A 17,220-nucleotide genomic window follows, 5' to 3' on the forward strand; every position below is an offset into this window, starting at 1 on the left:
CTTTAAACTTTTAGCTCTGTCTTACAATTGACATGGCAATCTCTTGCTCTTTAAATCTTTCAACCTTAAAAAATTAGAATTTATATTATGAATTAAGATATTTATCACTTAATATAACAAAGCTAATAAATTTACAGTGGCTAGTAAATATGCAGGAGCACTAATAAAAGATGCTATACATATGATTCAAATAGGAATGACGTATATTTCAAAGTAGTTAAATGATAACAATCTTGGAAAATGTATATTACTGTTGAAGATTTACTAAAGGAGAAAAAGTGTAAAACTTGAAAATACTTTAAAAATGTGAATAATTTTATGATCATTAAAAAAAATATATATATATATACAGGATCTTAGAAGTCAGTTGAGTTTAATTTTGTTCTGAATACAGATTAATATGTCTCAAATACGAAACATAAACATAATGTAATGTTCATTCTCACAAAACTTTATACTCAGAGGAAATCACCAAATGGAAACACAATCTGTAAAAATTTATGGTGACCTCAAGTTCTTTCTATTGTTCAAGTGAATAGATTTTGTAGTTATGGAGTTTGACTTAACATTTTAGATGACCAAACTATAAAATTAAACTTCAAAGTGAAGTTTGCTTTACCAGCAAAACTGCCCCCTATGGAATAGGTACCTTATTGTCAGACTGAAGCTTGATTTATACAAAGCAAGAAGACACAATCCTGGTATTTGCCTCAAATGCATGCGTATTTTAGATGTTGAAGTGTGTATAATCAGATGTCGATTAGTTGAAACCTGAATAATAATTGTCCATGGGACTCAGAATCGTGCCATGAGCCTTATCTAGTCAACGTTTTCAAACGACCCACAGCACGTCACTGGCTTGCAGTGTCTTTGGCTTCGATGGTGCTTGAATCTGATCCAGACTTGCATCTATACGGCAAAGGGATGCTGCTAAGCCTTAGGTTGTTTTGGCCAACACATAGGACATAATATGTACCGGATGTTAAAAGCTTCTGACTCTTAAACACTGGGTGACCATGGTAAAGTGGTCTTTTGGCCAGTTGACTCTTTTAACTTTTGTACCTGGTTTTGTGGGGAAAGTTGATTCTTACTCCAGTCAGTCTTACCTTAGAAAGCAATCTTTACTTTCTTGTAGCACTAAGCATTTCTCTGAAATACGTTAGAGGGTAAAAAAAAATTGTTACTATATTCAGATTAAATAATTAATTTTATTCATTTGACAACCATCTGCTGTGAACTTATTTTGTGTCAGAAGTATTCCAGGTGCTGGGAATACAAAGGCGAACAGGGAGGCAAGTCGTGTGTTACAGCTTCTCAAGATACTACTGCTTATGCCTCCACTTTTTGTTGCCTTTTTTCTTCTTTTCTCTTTTTAAATCCAATGGCAAGGAAAGTTAACGAAAGAAGTTATATCAGACCAAATCTGCACTGAGAAGAAAAGGAAATAGCAACGGGTGCACTGAATATTTGTCAATATTAAATAAAAATTATTGAAATTCAGTCATGAGCACTGTACCATAATAGCACTCCTTCCACTAAGACAGCCTTCTTAGATAACCTGAAATATATCTGAGGTTAAGCCATATTTGCCTCTACTCTTCCTCCACAAAAGATACTCATAAGCTGTCAACATAGAAACAGGCAAATTAAACTAGTGTCTCATGTTTAGTTTTGGTTTTTTGTTTGTTTGTTTTGATAAAAGATGAATACATCTATCTAGAAAAAAACAATAAAATATAGTTATATTTCACCAAATCTCACTGATTTGTTCCTGCACATGTATCTTAAAGGTAGTTGTTCCGTCTGTATGATGGAAGCTTATCCCTATAATCAGGAAATCAATATATATCTAGTGTTTGGCCACGGAAGGTCTTATGAACATTTATGAACTTAGTGATTCACATTATTTGATTCTCCTCTGTGTAATCCTCTCTCTGTCCTGTTCCTTTATGTCTATCATCCATTCACTATCTTCTCTCTGCCTAGTGACTCCAAATGTGCAATTCCAGGCTTTGTCTTCCTGGTATTACTCTGTATTTGACTTCAGTCCATCACAACTTTTACCCCTGGAGTCATACTCTTTGGGTAAACTAATTTTTGTAGTATTAATCTAAGAAACATACTTTAAATGAAGAGTTAATGTCCTAAAGCATTAACAATTTGAAAATAATAACTGCATTTTTCAGTTTCTTATTCTGAAATAGTGAGTACATTAAAAATTTTATACTCCATAGCAATATACTTGCTTAAAACCCAAAATAGGTATGTGATAATTATGTATGAAATGTCCTTTACTTTTCACTGAGTAGGGGATAAAGTGCTTTGCATAAAGGTTCTCCACATTTGGTAACAATTTCAAGTGGTCTTTTGACTAGTTGACTTTTTTATTTTGTATTTGGTTTTGTGGGGAAAATTGATTATTACTCCAGTCAATCTTACCTTAGAGAGCAAAACTTTTAGGTGCTTAAAAGAATGGCTTTGTATGTGACCTATGAACAGGGGTGTTTCATTCATTCATTTATTCATTCATCCAGCTAAGGTTTTTTGAGCAGAAAGCATTGTTCCAGATACTAGAGTTAACCATAATGAGCAAGGCATGACACTTCTGTTCTGATGAAGCTTACATTTTAGTGAGAAGGGAGAAAGAATTAATAAACAAATAAGCAAACTATAGATAAACTAAAACTCTGAATAAAGATATCACATAAAAGTAAATGTAATGCCGATATTCAAGTAGGGCAATTTTTTGAAGAGTGACTGGGAGCTACTTGATATTGGGAGGGTAAGGAAAACCTTTCAGTGTGTGGTATTTAATTTGAAGTCTTACTGACAAAGAAGGACATTTAGGCATTTAGTTTATTTACTGGCGTAGCTGTTTAGTGGATTTAGCCATTTAGAGAATGAGCTAGGGGAAGGCAGCATTTGAAAGTGGCTGGGGACATGAGTTAAAGAGTTGGCCTGGATTTGAATCCTGATTTTAGCCCTTATTCGCTGGAGACCCTGAACAATTCTTTAGCCTCTCAGTGTCTCGTGGGCGACAATAGAAATAATATCTATATCAAACTGTTATTGAGAAAATTTAATAAGAAATATGGGCTACACGTTTAAAACAGTGCTTGCTACATAGCTAAGTACTTAAGAAATATTAGCTATTATTATTGTTCTTGCAAAGGCCTTAATATGCTTGGTGAATTAAGAGGAACAAATAAACAGAAAAATCACTGTGTCTACAATACACTTGGAATGGAGAAAATGAGGTTGGAGAGATGACTAGTCCAGTAGTCCACATTAAGTTTGTAAAATTTGTGAAGACAATATTTAGATTTTATTCTATGAATGATGGAAAGCCATTGGATTATTTTAAAGGGGTCGGGGAGTGACAGGATGTAAGCTGCACCTTAGATGTCTCTAGCTACTGTATAGAAAATTAATTGTAGAGTGGATAGAGTGTAAACATAATGTCATGAAAAGGTTATCAGGCTGATTTATTTAGGTGAAAGATGACGGAGGCAGTTGTGGAGATAGAGAAAAGTGGGTGGACTTGCGGTATGTTTTTAGAATAAAGTTGGTAAGATTAGGTTTTGGATTAGATGTGAGGTAAGGGAATTTAAAACCTCAAAGAAATAAGGATAACATCTAGATTTTTGGCTTGTCTAGCTAGGCAGATTGTAGTGTCATTTACTCAGATGAAATGACTAAGGGAGGAGTGGGTTTGGGAGCAAAATCAAGAATCTAACAGAGACAGTTCTAAGTTGTTCATGACTATTACACATATCAGTACAAACAGTGTATAAATCTAGGGAGCAGATACTTGTTTGAGTTTTGACAAAACAGTTTTGACAGTTTTTAGCGTAATGATGACAGTGAAAGCCTCAGAGAGAAGGCATACACAGAAGAGATAAAGGCATCTAGCACACAGCTCTGTAAATCATAATATTTATAGGACTCAGTAAAGAAGCCCAATAATAAGCTATACGTGGGATAGAAAAAAATAATGTGGCATTAAGAAATTCAAAAGAAGAAGGCGTTTTAAGAAGGATGTAACACTGACCCATGACAAATACCACGAAGACGTCTAGCAACATAAGATCAAAGAAATGACCATAAAATTTGGCAGCAAGAGTCACTGCCGATTACAAAACTCAGATGAAGAGTGGTGATCCCAGAAAATGAATTGAAGTTGAAACCAAAGCAGCAGCTATAAAAGAGTCTTTCAAGGGAAAAGAAGTAGGGAGACAGGGGTAGGAAAATATGAGATCACGAAATTTTTATTGTTGTGCTGACGTTGTTTAAGAAAGGTTTTTTTATAAAAATAATCTAGTGGGGAGAAATACACTGATGTTGTGAAAGACAGTAATTAAATAAATGAAGCCCATGAGCAGATGGTAGTTTAATCTGGTTGGTAACCATGAGTAATCATGTTTCTACCTTTCCTTTTATAATTTTTTGTGTGTTTGTGAGTGTCTGTCTGTTTTTAGTCCCATTAATTTCCCAGGAAATGTTCATAGAGTGGTATATTCCATCCAGGTTTGAACACTGAGGCATGAGTTAGGAAGTCTGGTTTCAAATCTAGGCCACAGCATTCAATCACCGTATAATGTTGGGCAATGCACTTATTCTCTGGAGGGGAGGTTCCTCATCTACAAAATGAAAATTCTGAAGCTTGACATTTGTTTCATTTTAATGACGGGAACACTGAGTAGATAGTGGATCAACAGCCTGTACATGCTGACGGAGAGAAGGTGGTATTTGTGGTTGTTGTCAAATAACACCACCAGCATTATGTTTATCATCACCGTCATCCACCCTTATTCGCAGGAAGTAAAAGCTGACAGAAAGAGCTCTCGATGTTGATTTCTTCTTAGTAGATGCTTCTCTTACAAATGGTTATTGTTTTCCTAAGCTGGAATTCATCTTGCCAAATGAAATTAGTAAAATTAAAGTTACAGGAATGTATCAAACTGGCAGCATTTTTGGTTATAATTTTGTGGACCTTAGTGTTAAGTAATTAAAGGTACCCTCTATTCTAATGGAACGAAGGTATTATAAAATGTAGTAAAATAAAATAAACAATAAAAGTCATTTTTTTTATTTCTCAGCTTCTTCAAACTAGCTTTTGTTCAAATAAATCATTATCTTTCTCACTTTACTCTCACTTTTTATGAGGACAAAGGGAGCCAGACAGAAAGGATAATTTTCCCAAATGCCTAGAAGACAAATGCTCCTGTAAAGGTAGATGGCAAAGAAGGAAGTTAGGAGTCTTGCTTCATTGATTTTCTCCTACTATGCTCTTCTGTCTGCAGTAGGATATGAAAACATTAGCATTTATAAAATATTGCATTTGCACATTGCGTATGTTCAGAAAATGTACTGAAATGTACATTTTACCAAATATAGTAACTGAAGAAAGTGACCATTTTATTTCTCTCATGACTTTTGGACATTAAATTTCTTATAATAAGTTACAGTATATATTTATTAATCAGTAGCTCAGGAAAAGATGTCATTTGGGATTCAGCAGGAAGGTCAGTTGTTTGCACTAACAAAATGTAAAAACCATCTGTCCTCTCTTTTGTTTATATATATATATATATATAAAAAATATTATTGTACCCTGTAATCTCCTGCACTAATAGCTTCTGGATTTGAATCCTAAGCCCATGCTCTTATAAATAGATTATATAGATTACTGAATATGCTTATGAACAGAATGTTATTTCTTTTTACTTAAGGCCATTAGAGAACTCATGCATTAAGAAATACATACGATTTGATCTTTAAAGTCTATCTATTTAGGTACTTAAAATAAGTCTGTCTGTACCATACATTTGTTAGTAAAATGAATTTTTATTATTTAAACTTTTATTCGCATGTCCAGCCCTACTAGTTATACTAATGAGGGAAAGGTAGGGATAAGAATGGATAATTAAACTGTATTGGATAGAGCATTGGAATGCATTTCTAGTAGTTATCTGGCTAATGGGATCAAGACTAATATAAACATGTCTAAACAACCCACACTTTTCAAAGTTAACACAATTTCACCCTCTTTGTTATTTTTGAAATTTCCTTGACTCTTCCTTTTACCTTTTCTGAGATTAAGCCAATATTATGAACATATCTTTAAGGAGAAAACTGTTCAGCATTCAAACTGAATGATGAATTGTGTTACAAAATCCCAACTAATTTGACAATTCACGTTTGCCTTTGGAAATACAGCTTTTATATCATTCCAAGGCTTACAATTTAGTTATAATCTAGAAACATGTAGGAGATAAAAAGAGGAGGATTGATGATAAATAAATTTATGATAAAATTTTCCAGTTACCAAAAATGTGGCTAAAATATAACTAAGGTTCCAGAGAACCAGAAGAATAAATCAAATACATAGACAATGGAGACGTGGCCATTCTGTTTTACAACCTAGAATTTTGGGAAGAGCAAGACGGTTTTTTTGTAAGTGACTTTTTTTTTGAAGATTCAATTTAATTTAAGGACATATTCTTATAAATTTCCTCTATTGCATTTCTGAGTCAAACCTCACTCCTCTGTGCCTCAGGCACACAGTTTGACTTTTTTGCTAATTCCTGCTTTCACTGAGGTCTTCAGTGTCTCTCGCTTTAAGTGCTAATAAAGCAAAGTATCAGGTGTTTTGGAATGAAATGCTGCATTGCCATTGAAGAGAGAACAGTTGGCAATGACAACAAATGGGAAAAAAGGCTGTGCTTTTATTTTCCTTTCCCCGCAAAGCTTTCTGGCTTTGTAAAAGCTATAGATGCATTTTATATTTGACACACACAGATTTATTTCTTGAAAAGCAACCTAAAGCTTTTGATTTTAAAAATGAAATTGCAGACACTAATTTTTGTCTACTATGTTTCAGGTATATTGTGATAGTCTCTAGAAATTCCACTAGAATAAGACATTGATGGTTTCTGAATTCTCAGTGCAGGGACAATTTATCTATAAGGGTGTAAAGATTAAAAGAAATCGAATGAGCATTTTCTGTAAAATGTGTTAATGTATTAAGTGTCACGGGAGAGTAAGGGAGGGGGTTGTGGGAAATCATGCCAGGGGAATCCAACCACATTAAGGAACAATCAGGGAATAAAGTGGGAAGAAAGAGTGTTCCATGACAAGGGAGAGCAAGTTCACCATCAAGGAGGTAAAGAAAGCACGCACAATTGAGAAACTGGAAGAGTAGAATCGTTAAAGCTTAGAGTGAGCACATCATGAGAACAGGAGAACTCAAGGCCTGGAGAATCAGGCAGAGTCCATTTCATGAAAATAAAGCATGCAAAGGTGTTTGGATTACATTTGAAAGGTAAACCACTTGAATACAGGTGTAATACAACAAGATTTGTATTGGATAAAGATCACACTAAATACTTTTTACTGATAGAGAGCTAAAGCAAATGGAGTAATCCAGTTTAAAAATCATGAATGACACTCTGAATTAGGCTGGTGGAAGTGAGGATGCATGAGAGGTGGTTAAAATTAAAATTCATGTGATGTACCCTGTGAGAGATTGATGAGAAGGGAGATAAAAGATGTGGTGATTGCATGGCAGTGTGAAGATCAGAAAAGAATCAGGAATGAATCTAGCATCTTTTTTCTACAACAATTGGGTGAGTGGTGGTTCTATTCATTAAAGTTACTGAGGTATCTGGGGGTTTCTTTATTATTGTATGTACCCCACAAAAGACATGATGTATGGGGGAAGAAATCTCAGTCTTTGAACTCAGAAGAACTTCCATGTAAAGTGATTGCCTCTAACATGAATCTTTGACAAGTTAATTTAAACTTTCTGAGAATGTGTTTTAGTTAACTTGTTGATGCTAATGCCTCACTTAGAGTTCTTGCTTAGATTGGAACTAGCACATGTAAAGCAGCTGGCCTGGTGCATGTCAAGCGGTAGGCACTCAATATTGCTGTAGTTATTTACGTATGTGTCAGTTGTCCCCACTAAAATGTAACCTTGACTGGAAGAGGGAGATGGTCTCCTTCCCATCTTTATATCCACAAATACCTATAGCAAAGTGTCAGGACACATTAGGGAGTCAGTAAATCATTGTTACATAAAAGTATCAGCATACAATTTGGTTCTTGTTTAAAAACTAATTTGACATAAACAGTAAAGACAGTGAACTCAAGTCTCTACTTGTGACCTTAAGTTTCTAATGTTCCTTCTGTTAAACATGAAGTCTCAAAACTGTGTAATAGAATCTAGTGCTTCACTAGATGGCACCAAACCATTGCCCTAAAACAGCACTAACACAAAGGAGTCGGGGGCAGAGGAATGGAAGGCTGGAAACCCTTATTATAATCTACATTAAGTATCTATTTGGTGTTCTTAGGGGTGTGTACAAACTTTAACCATGTTTTCAGTCGAATTCTCACATACATACAATTACATTATGCATATCTAGGAATATGACATGATTCATTTAAGAAAAGGGGACTTTATACTCTTCTGTCTTTCATTGGAGTACATTAAGCACTTAGAAAAGGACATTACTGTACCTCATTTCAGGCCAGAGGGTGCATTGTTGTTGAGACAGTTTCCCAATTTCTTCAAACCTTTAATTAATTCTGTAGTAGAAATAAGCAAAATAGTGCCCATGGTGCCCTAGCGGTCTTGATGACTTATGTTTCCTTCAGGGCCTTATTTACTATTTGGGGGTAACTTAGATCTGGCAGGCAATAAGACTAGCTTGTTTTTTAGCATCTTAAAATTCATGTGATGTACCCCGTGACATTTATTTAAAAGCGAATCCCCTGAAAAAGTGAGGGAAAACACATTCATCATTGTTGTAATTTTATTGTTTCTCTCTAATCCATTTCTACCCTCTACTAATTGGCCTTGTGGGTTGAAGAGCATTTGAGTAGAGTGAAGATGCCATTGATGAATCAGTCTTCTTGCTCTTGTTACTATATTGCCGATTCTATAATTATCCAATGTCCCACTCTAGATCTGAGCACAATAGCAACTAGATTATAGACCCTTTTGGAGCAATTGAACCCCTGATATGCTTTTTTTTTTCTCTACTCTTCTGTTAATGGTCCTGAAGTTAACATCAGTTTTCTTCCCGAAGTCCATGCATTCTGATATATGGATAATCAGACACTTACTTATGAAATAATATTAGACTTGGAGTTAAAGGGTTCTCAGAAATGAATTAATCCAAACTGTACCAATTGCCAGGAAATGTAAATACTAAATTGAGTGTTAATCAAACTATAACCTACTGATACACTCAAAGTTATATGTTTGATTTCTTCTGCAGTTGTGTATATGCATACATACATTTATGCAATATATATAATATATACTATCATATACTACCAGACATCTTCTTTCTTTCTTTTTTTTTTTTTTTTTGGAGACGGAGTTTCACTTGTTACCCAGGCTGGAGTGTAATGGCCTGATCTCAGCTCACCGCAACCTCTGCCTCCTGGTTCAAACAATTCTCCTGCCTCAGCTTCCCGAGTAGCTGGGACTATGGGCACGCACCACCATGCCCAGCTAATTTTTGTATTTTTAGTAGAGACAGGATTTCACCATGTTGACCAGGATGGTCTCGATGTTTTGACCCTGTGATCCACCTGCCTTGGCCTCCCAAAGTGCTGGGATTATAGGCTTGAGCCACCAGGCCTGGCCTGACATCTTCTTTCAAATAGAGTGGCTCTTTTAAAAAATAGAAAATATGAGGATTTATTTATTTATTTTTTCAGTGACCATGTGGCTTTATATTTCACTGTATTAGGACTGTATAGCTCTGCCTGGACGTTTTCTACATTGTAATTAAGGGCTGTGGTCCAGTTGATAAAATATCCTTTTTCCTCAGGAGATGCTCAATAAGTGGTCAATTGACTTAAACGTGACGGTATAGTAAAATCTACCCAGTTCTTGAGATAAAAAGCACGAAAGAGTTAGATTCATTGTTGGTGGCAATTGCCTCTCTACCAACTGAATAAGAAGCTGAGGGCCGCTAACAATCTATGCAAGCATTTGTGAAACATAGGAACTATTTTCAGTATTTTATAGAGTCATCTCAATTAACTTATACAGCAACCATCTCATTAAACAAGAAGTTGAGTACCGATTTTCTTGCTGTTTGATATTTGTATTATATTAGTTGCCAAGTTTTATTTTAGATTAGCTAAAATAAAATAAATATTGATTAACTAATGCAGTTTATTTGTCAATCAAATTATTTCTAACATCGTGGTCCACTGGAGAAAATGAATTGAAAAGATCTGTGATGTTGCAGATATTAAGGATCAAGTCCTAAGCATAAGGACACTATACAAATATTATGCAAAGTTCAGTAGGAAGAATAAAAAGGATGAATATGGTCTACTCAGATTAACCCTCTTGGTCCAAAATATCATTTTCAGTATTGGAAGATGCAATATGTGCGTGAGAAGAAACAAACAAATGGGATTAACAAAGAGCTGAGGAAAATATAGAACTACCCAACTGCAGTACAGATGCTTTCCATCTAGTAAAGCAGACAGAATGCCTGTAGAAGGAAAGCTCATTTCTAAAACTGAACAAATCCCGGGAGTTTTTTGTATTGTTCACTCAAAAACATAACTGACGACATACTTTAAGTTTCAGGAGGTTTACTAACTAGAATCATCCTATTACCTGTCCTTGCTTCAGTAGAGTTCATTTTTACTTAGCAGATGCTGACTCACTACATGCAATGCCTATGGGCTTGGGTTGATTGTGATATGCTAGGAATAAAAGAGTGAACTGATTCTCAGGGTCTAGAATGGTTTCTCTATAACAAATGGGCCTTCTCCTCAAAAGTAAGTGAAATCCCTACCCAGACAAATCCTACAGACTGTCTCTTGCAGAAAATCTTTAACCAGATATTTTATGAGTTAATGCAAAATGCATCGGGATATTTCTTTGTAACCCCCGAAGTAATGTGGATATTGAGAACACCGGATAATTCTTCATTTGATATTTACTTCTTATCTTGTTTGGTGGAGACACCATCTGGTAAGCCCTGTCACTAATATGAGCATTGAACTAAAGATATTTCTTAATATAAAAAACAAATATAACAGCAGAATGTCCTTATGTAAGTAATGTTTACCTATTGTATATTAACCATAAACTGTACAACTTGAATTATAAAAGCAGAGCACATTAAAAAATTATTTAAGTGCTATGTTAAATAAATAACTTTTCCCTTGCTTAGTCTCATCACGCCCTGCCATTTTGACTCAAATAGGATGTGGCTAAAAAGATGCATTTCTTGTTACAAGTAAAACAGATCATTCTCTGCTACTTAAAATGGGTAATACTACTTGAAATGGTAATAATAGAAATTATTCCTCTGATTTCTTATAGAGTAAATTTATTCACCAAATATTTATTGAGTGTCTTTTCTTAGCCAGGCAATTTTCTAGGCATTGGAAGGTCCAACACGTAGAGTGAACATGATATACATTGTTCTCTTGTCCTCTGAAAAAAAGTCTAGCAAGACACATTCTATTACACATGCAATGATAGCGAAACAAGGGAGGTCCAATAATTAGTGAAATATCGGGGTTTGGAAGTGCCTGTCAAGGACACCAGCCTAGTCTGGGAGGGCAATGGATGATTCCAGCAAGACACAACATTTAAACTGAGACCTGACGAATAAATAGTTTATCACATGTGGCAGGTGAAAGTGTGTTGATGAAGGGAGGGTTCACAGGGGAAGGAGTGTTTCAGAAGCAGGGACAAACAGCATTTTATAACAGCTCTATAGTAAGACAGTGGAAGACACACATGACTGGGACTTAGTGTGTGAGAAGAGAAATGGCAAAACCTAAGCCTGGAGAAGCAGAAGGGTCCACATGTGAAGGTCACATAAGCCATGGACTATATCCTATGACGTAAGGAATCTATAGGAGATTTTAAGAAGCTCAGAATAATTTCATATTTATACTTTATAAAATCCCTTGGGAAATAATGTGCACAATGAGTTAGAGAGGAAGGAAAACTGGAGTCACAGGATCTATTACACATAGTTAATTGTTAGGAGACAAACTGTAGATGAAAGAGTGTAGACTGTGTTTGATGAGGAGTAAGGAGCTGAGGATCTTGGACATGTGTTTAGGCCTTCAGGTTTACCTTATTTCCTTCTGATTCACTTTGTTGGATTCTCTTAGAAATCCTGGTATGATGACAGTGGAGCCTCTGATGTAGCAATATCCCACACTATTTTGAGGCTGTGATAACTGAATGTAACATTTTGCATTTTGGATCTCTTTTTATCACTTGAAGCATATTTGTAAAACAGTCTTTAAAATGTTCTTGTAAGCCACTCAAACTGTATTTTAAATGTTTACATTTGTTCACTGAAGTTTTCTTTACTAGAAATAGTTAATCATTCTTTTTTAATGCTTTACTCCTCTTCCCAGTTATTCTATTCCACAAAAGGTTTTATTTATCTTGAGAGAACACTTTCTATAGGTATGGAGTGGCTCTCCTTGTCATGTCACATCATGCCTACAACTAAAATACTGATCCTGAATAAACTTACCACTCCTCCTATTCAATTCATGGCTACTTGTTTATTTTACATTCAAGTTGCAGACTAGTCCCATGTTGACTTCGACTGAATAACTGGCTTATGGATGCCATGAAAGAGTTTGTAACTCAGACCAGGTTGGACCACACATTTTAGGAGGCAAGAACTAGAGCCCATGACCCAGGCCACACACTCGACTCCTTACACAGTGGCGAGTACCTTTAAGTACCTGCCTCCTTTTCACTTCTTCAGTAGATCGGAGCAGTTGATGACAATGCTGTAAATTGAAGGACCTGTTTCCATTTGCTTTAATAATGGAAACATTTGCTGTTTAACATTTGGTTCCAGGGTAACTTCCTTTTCCTTAGTCTCTACATTTCCCCACTAATAACAACAACAACAGCAACAAAGGCTTCTTTTTCCCCTGGCCAAGCAATGACTGATAATCACATACTGGAAAATAAAATGTATGTCCACTAGTGTAGTCAATAGAGTTGACTGTATTTGCCAGACTACTTATGTGAAGCCACCAAATGGTAACACAGTGCTCTAAAAATCAAGAAACCATTGGTCTAGCACAGAGTACCTAGACACACTTAAGTCATTAGGAGACACTTCACACTTAGAATTAGATATATTGATTTCTTACAGTTAGATATATTGTATAAATACAGTCAACTCTATTGACTAGTGTAGAGTTGACTATATTTGCCAGACTACTTATGTGAAGCCACCAAATGGTAACACAGTGCTCTAAAAATCAAGAAACCATTGGTCTAGCACAGAGTACCTAGACAGGCTTAAGTCATTAGGGGACACTTCACACTTAGGCTCTGATTTCTTACAATTAGATATTTTATGACTCTTTATAAAACATAAGAACACAATTTTCTTTGAAACTACATAAAAACGTAACTTAGACAAATGAAATTGTCATACTCACTTAGTTTTTTCATGCAGTCACGAAGTCTGGTTTCCAAGCTCAGCACTCTTTGATGTAGTTCCTCATAGTCATAGGCACCAATTTCCTCCTGAATTCCAGTGAGGACAGTAGACAGATTCCGGATTTCCTCCTTGAACTGGGTGATTAACTTAGCATCTGTTTTATACTGTTCCAGCACAGGGATCAAGGGCAGGAGCTCATCCATTTTCTCTTTCAACTCCTGTGAAAAGCAGCCTATTGTTCCTGAGAGCCATTTAAAACAGATCACGCTGCTCTGTTCTTTTTATTATGATACTAAAGGAAATTATTAAAACAGCTTCAAAATTCCTTATTGATTTTTGGTTGAAATTAAGTATTTTGTGAAAATTTAAGTGGCCATGTGATTATTAGTAGTAAGTCCATTTATTTCAGCTTTTCCATACAAAACCCTTTGTTTAAATGCTCGGATACTTTTCTATAACAAATGTAGCCTTATCATAATTAGAAAAGCTTCCTATGGTAGAAACTATGGGTTATATACTATCTCATTTTCTGCTAAAATTTTATATAGGGAACAATGCATTATCTAGTTAGGAAATATAAGCAGAATCCATGTTCTAATTATGAATTAAGTTTGAATAAAGTGATTGGAAATAGGTCAAATACCCTATAATTGCTCAGTTGAGTCTAATCACTCACCTATCAAGTATCCATGTTATGGGGAACATACAGACAATTTTGGATTCTGGATCAACTTTTTTCTGACACTTAAATTTTCCATCATGGCCATCTGCCAATTTTGTTTTCCTTTGTTCTCAGGTATTCCTAGATATTTTTAATATCCATTTTAAACAACTTCATTATGAAGGTAAGTTCAGTAAGCATAATAAATCATGTGACACTTCCCAAGGCTCAAAGAAATGTATGCTACTGTTTCCCATTTTGAATTATTACCTATACTTCGACTCCATTTATCTTAACATAGATACTTTAGAGGTCATTATGTAAGGCAGAATTGCTTGCCCCTATAGTGAATTAACTCTTTAAGAACCAAGGTGCATAGTTTATGTAACATATGAGCCAGTTACACAGAGTTGTTTGAAAATGAAGCATTGATTTTCATCAAACACATACAGACACACACTTCATGTGATACACTTCTTGTGTGTGTGTGTGTGTGTGTGTGTGTGTTATATATATTTCAACAGGCATGGTCAAATAGAAATATATATATATTTCAGCAGTTTGATTCCATATTATGAATTTATGGGAAATAATATCATTTGTGGAAAGAGTTGTCCCTCTTATGATTATTTGAGAATAATACATAGGTGCTGTCAGAAATCATACTGTACACTCACTAATTTAAGGAGCTGAAAATTGCATTTTAAAAATTACATTCAGGAGACGTTATTACTATAAATGCATTAAAATAGCAGGAACTCCCATTGCTGCCCTGATTTATGGGCTTGAGTTTCTTGTGGGGAAATTTCCAACTTCCTCTGTAAGTTCAGGATCTTTGAATTTGTTCACATGTACATATTGAGTGGGAGGCTAAGAAGAGACTTAACAATGAGAAAGATTCGTAAATACCACAGTCAAAAGGCAGAATTGCAGAGCTTTGCTCATTTTGTCAGCTCATTTGGAAATAGACTTATTAGTTAGAGTATCTTGTGGCATCCCTAAAGGAAGACACAATTGTTTCATCAGGATTTTAATGAGAATATTTCTGTTAGTATCATTTTCTGCACATTATAACAACCGTTACAATGAAAGGTTTTACATTCTACTATGGGCATATTTAAAAGCAAGCAATGCGATATCAAAATGTTGGTAGCTTTTCTTCTCCCTCAATTCAAAACTAGGTATTTATATTCTTTAATCTTTTCAACATTCATAATTTGATTATTGGCAATCAATTGTGAAACTCTTGAAACTTGTATGAGAGCATTGGAAAGCCCACCCAATGCTCAAACCAAATACTTAAAAGATTAAAGTAGAATAGCATAGATCTTTGTTTGCTAATCTCTTCTAGAATTTCACTCTCTACTATGTTGCTTTCACAGCCAAGTTCTCAGCTAGAGTAGAGCCAACATCAATCTCTTCATGTAAGAATGACAATCTCAAGTATAGTAGTTGGCATAAGCTTTCTATCTGAAAGAGTGTAGAAAACAAAATCTACTTAGTGTTCTTGATAAGATGGAAACTGCTTATCAGAGGAAGATTTTTTTAACGTGTTCTTCAATATTGAATTTACTTTGGAATGTTCCATTTCCCCTTTTCCAGTATAGTACCAGCACTTAGAGCAAAATCCAACTCATGGTAGGATTCAACAAATAAATAAATTCCACGAATATATGTTGAGCACATAATTATTTTTATTTGTAATTCAGAGACCTAAAGTCTACTTGAAGAAGCAATGCAGCGTTCATATTAGGAGGTATAGGTCTGGAGTTGGATTTTGTGAGTTTGAATCTTGGTTCTCATGCATATTAGATATATGTCTCTGGATAAACTACTCAACCTCTTTGATACGATTTGACTCTGTGTCCCCACCTAAATCTCATCCCAAATTGTAATTCCCACGTGTCAGGGGAGGGACCGGGTGAAAGGCGATTTGACCGTGGGGGCTGTTTCTTTCATGCTCTTCTGATACTGAGTTCTCATGAGAGCTGATGGTTTTAAAGTGTGGTACTTCTGCATTCATACTCTCTGTCTCTCTCTCTCTAGCCTACTGCCTTGTGAAGAAAGTGCCTGCTTCCCCTTCTGCCACAATTGTAAGTTTCCTGAGGCTTCCCCAGCCATCCAGAACTGTAAGTCAATTAAACCTCTTTCTTTCACACATTACCCAGTATCAGGGCAGATCTTTATAGCAGTGTAAGAATGGACAAATACACTCTTTGTGCATCAGTTTCTTTATCTTTAAACTGGATATGAAAATAGTGCCTGAGTTACAAGATTGTTGTGAGGATTATACAGTTAATATACTGAAAGTGCTCAGAAGTGTGCCTTGAATATGTATAATTGTTCCAAAAATAGCTATTGTTGTAATCATTACTGTTATTTGAATTTTGACATATAACTTCAGCATATACTTGGATTACATGAACTAGGAAAATCCAAACCATTATGTCACAGGGTGCTGTGGCCTGTAAATTGTTTTCTTATTAGTAGCCTGTCTAATTTGCGGCTAGGAAATTTATAGACTAGGCACATTATTTCTTTGGGTTTATCTCAGCTTTGTATCTTTTTTTGTTTCTTTGTTTCCTGTCTTCTCTCAAAAGTTCCCAAAGATGCACATACTTCATTATACATTCCTCAGCCCTGTCAACCCTGACACTCTCAAGCTGTCCTTGGGCTTTGCAGAATTCTCACTGCATTGTCCATCTGCACCAAGCAATCTGGGCTCCTCTCCTCCTGGTTAGTTCCTTCCAGGAATGCTCTTCCCACAACTAAATGCCAGCTTACTATTTTCTACTTTGCCGATGACCTCAACATTAGGTTCACATTGTTACTTTACTGTCTACACTCTAACTCTGAGCATTGAAAATTGACACGGAAAATGTTTTGATTTTCTTGACCCCCTATAATTTAGTAGTGGAGGGGTAGGGTCACTAGTCCCAAACTGCTTTCCTGTAATTCTTCTCCTTTTTAAAACAAAGTTAATTCCTCTTCCCTTTGTGCTCTTAAGTAATGTTTATGCCTCTACTCACTATCAATTCACCTGTGTGTTAGTTGTCTTTCATAGAAGAGAGATTACGT

The 17,220-nt window shown here is 35.4% G+C and overlaps 1 protein-coding gene across 1 annotated transcript in view; it reads right to left on the bottom strand.

The window, feature by feature from the left end:
• Positions 1 to 17,220, bottom strand: part of OLFM3 (olfactomedin 3) — a 204,939-nt gene that overhangs the window by 12,602 nt on the left and 175,117 nt on the right. The window contains exon 4 of the mRNA XM_012466450.3: positions 13,480 to 13,699. Coding sequence (XP_012321873.1) covers positions 13,480 to 13,699 — 220 coding nt within the window. The remainder of the gene's footprint in view (positions 1 to 13,479; positions 13,700 to 17,220) is intronic.

The sequence above is a fragment of the Aotus nancymaae genome, unplaced genomic scaffold, assembly GCF_030222135.1.
Source record: "Aotus nancymaae isolate 86718 unplaced genomic scaffold, 86718_ANA_hifiasm-v0.15.2.pri h1tg000117l, whole genome shotgun sequence".
NCBI lineage: Eukaryota > Metazoa > Chordata > Mammalia > Primates > Aotidae > Aotus > Aotus nancymaae.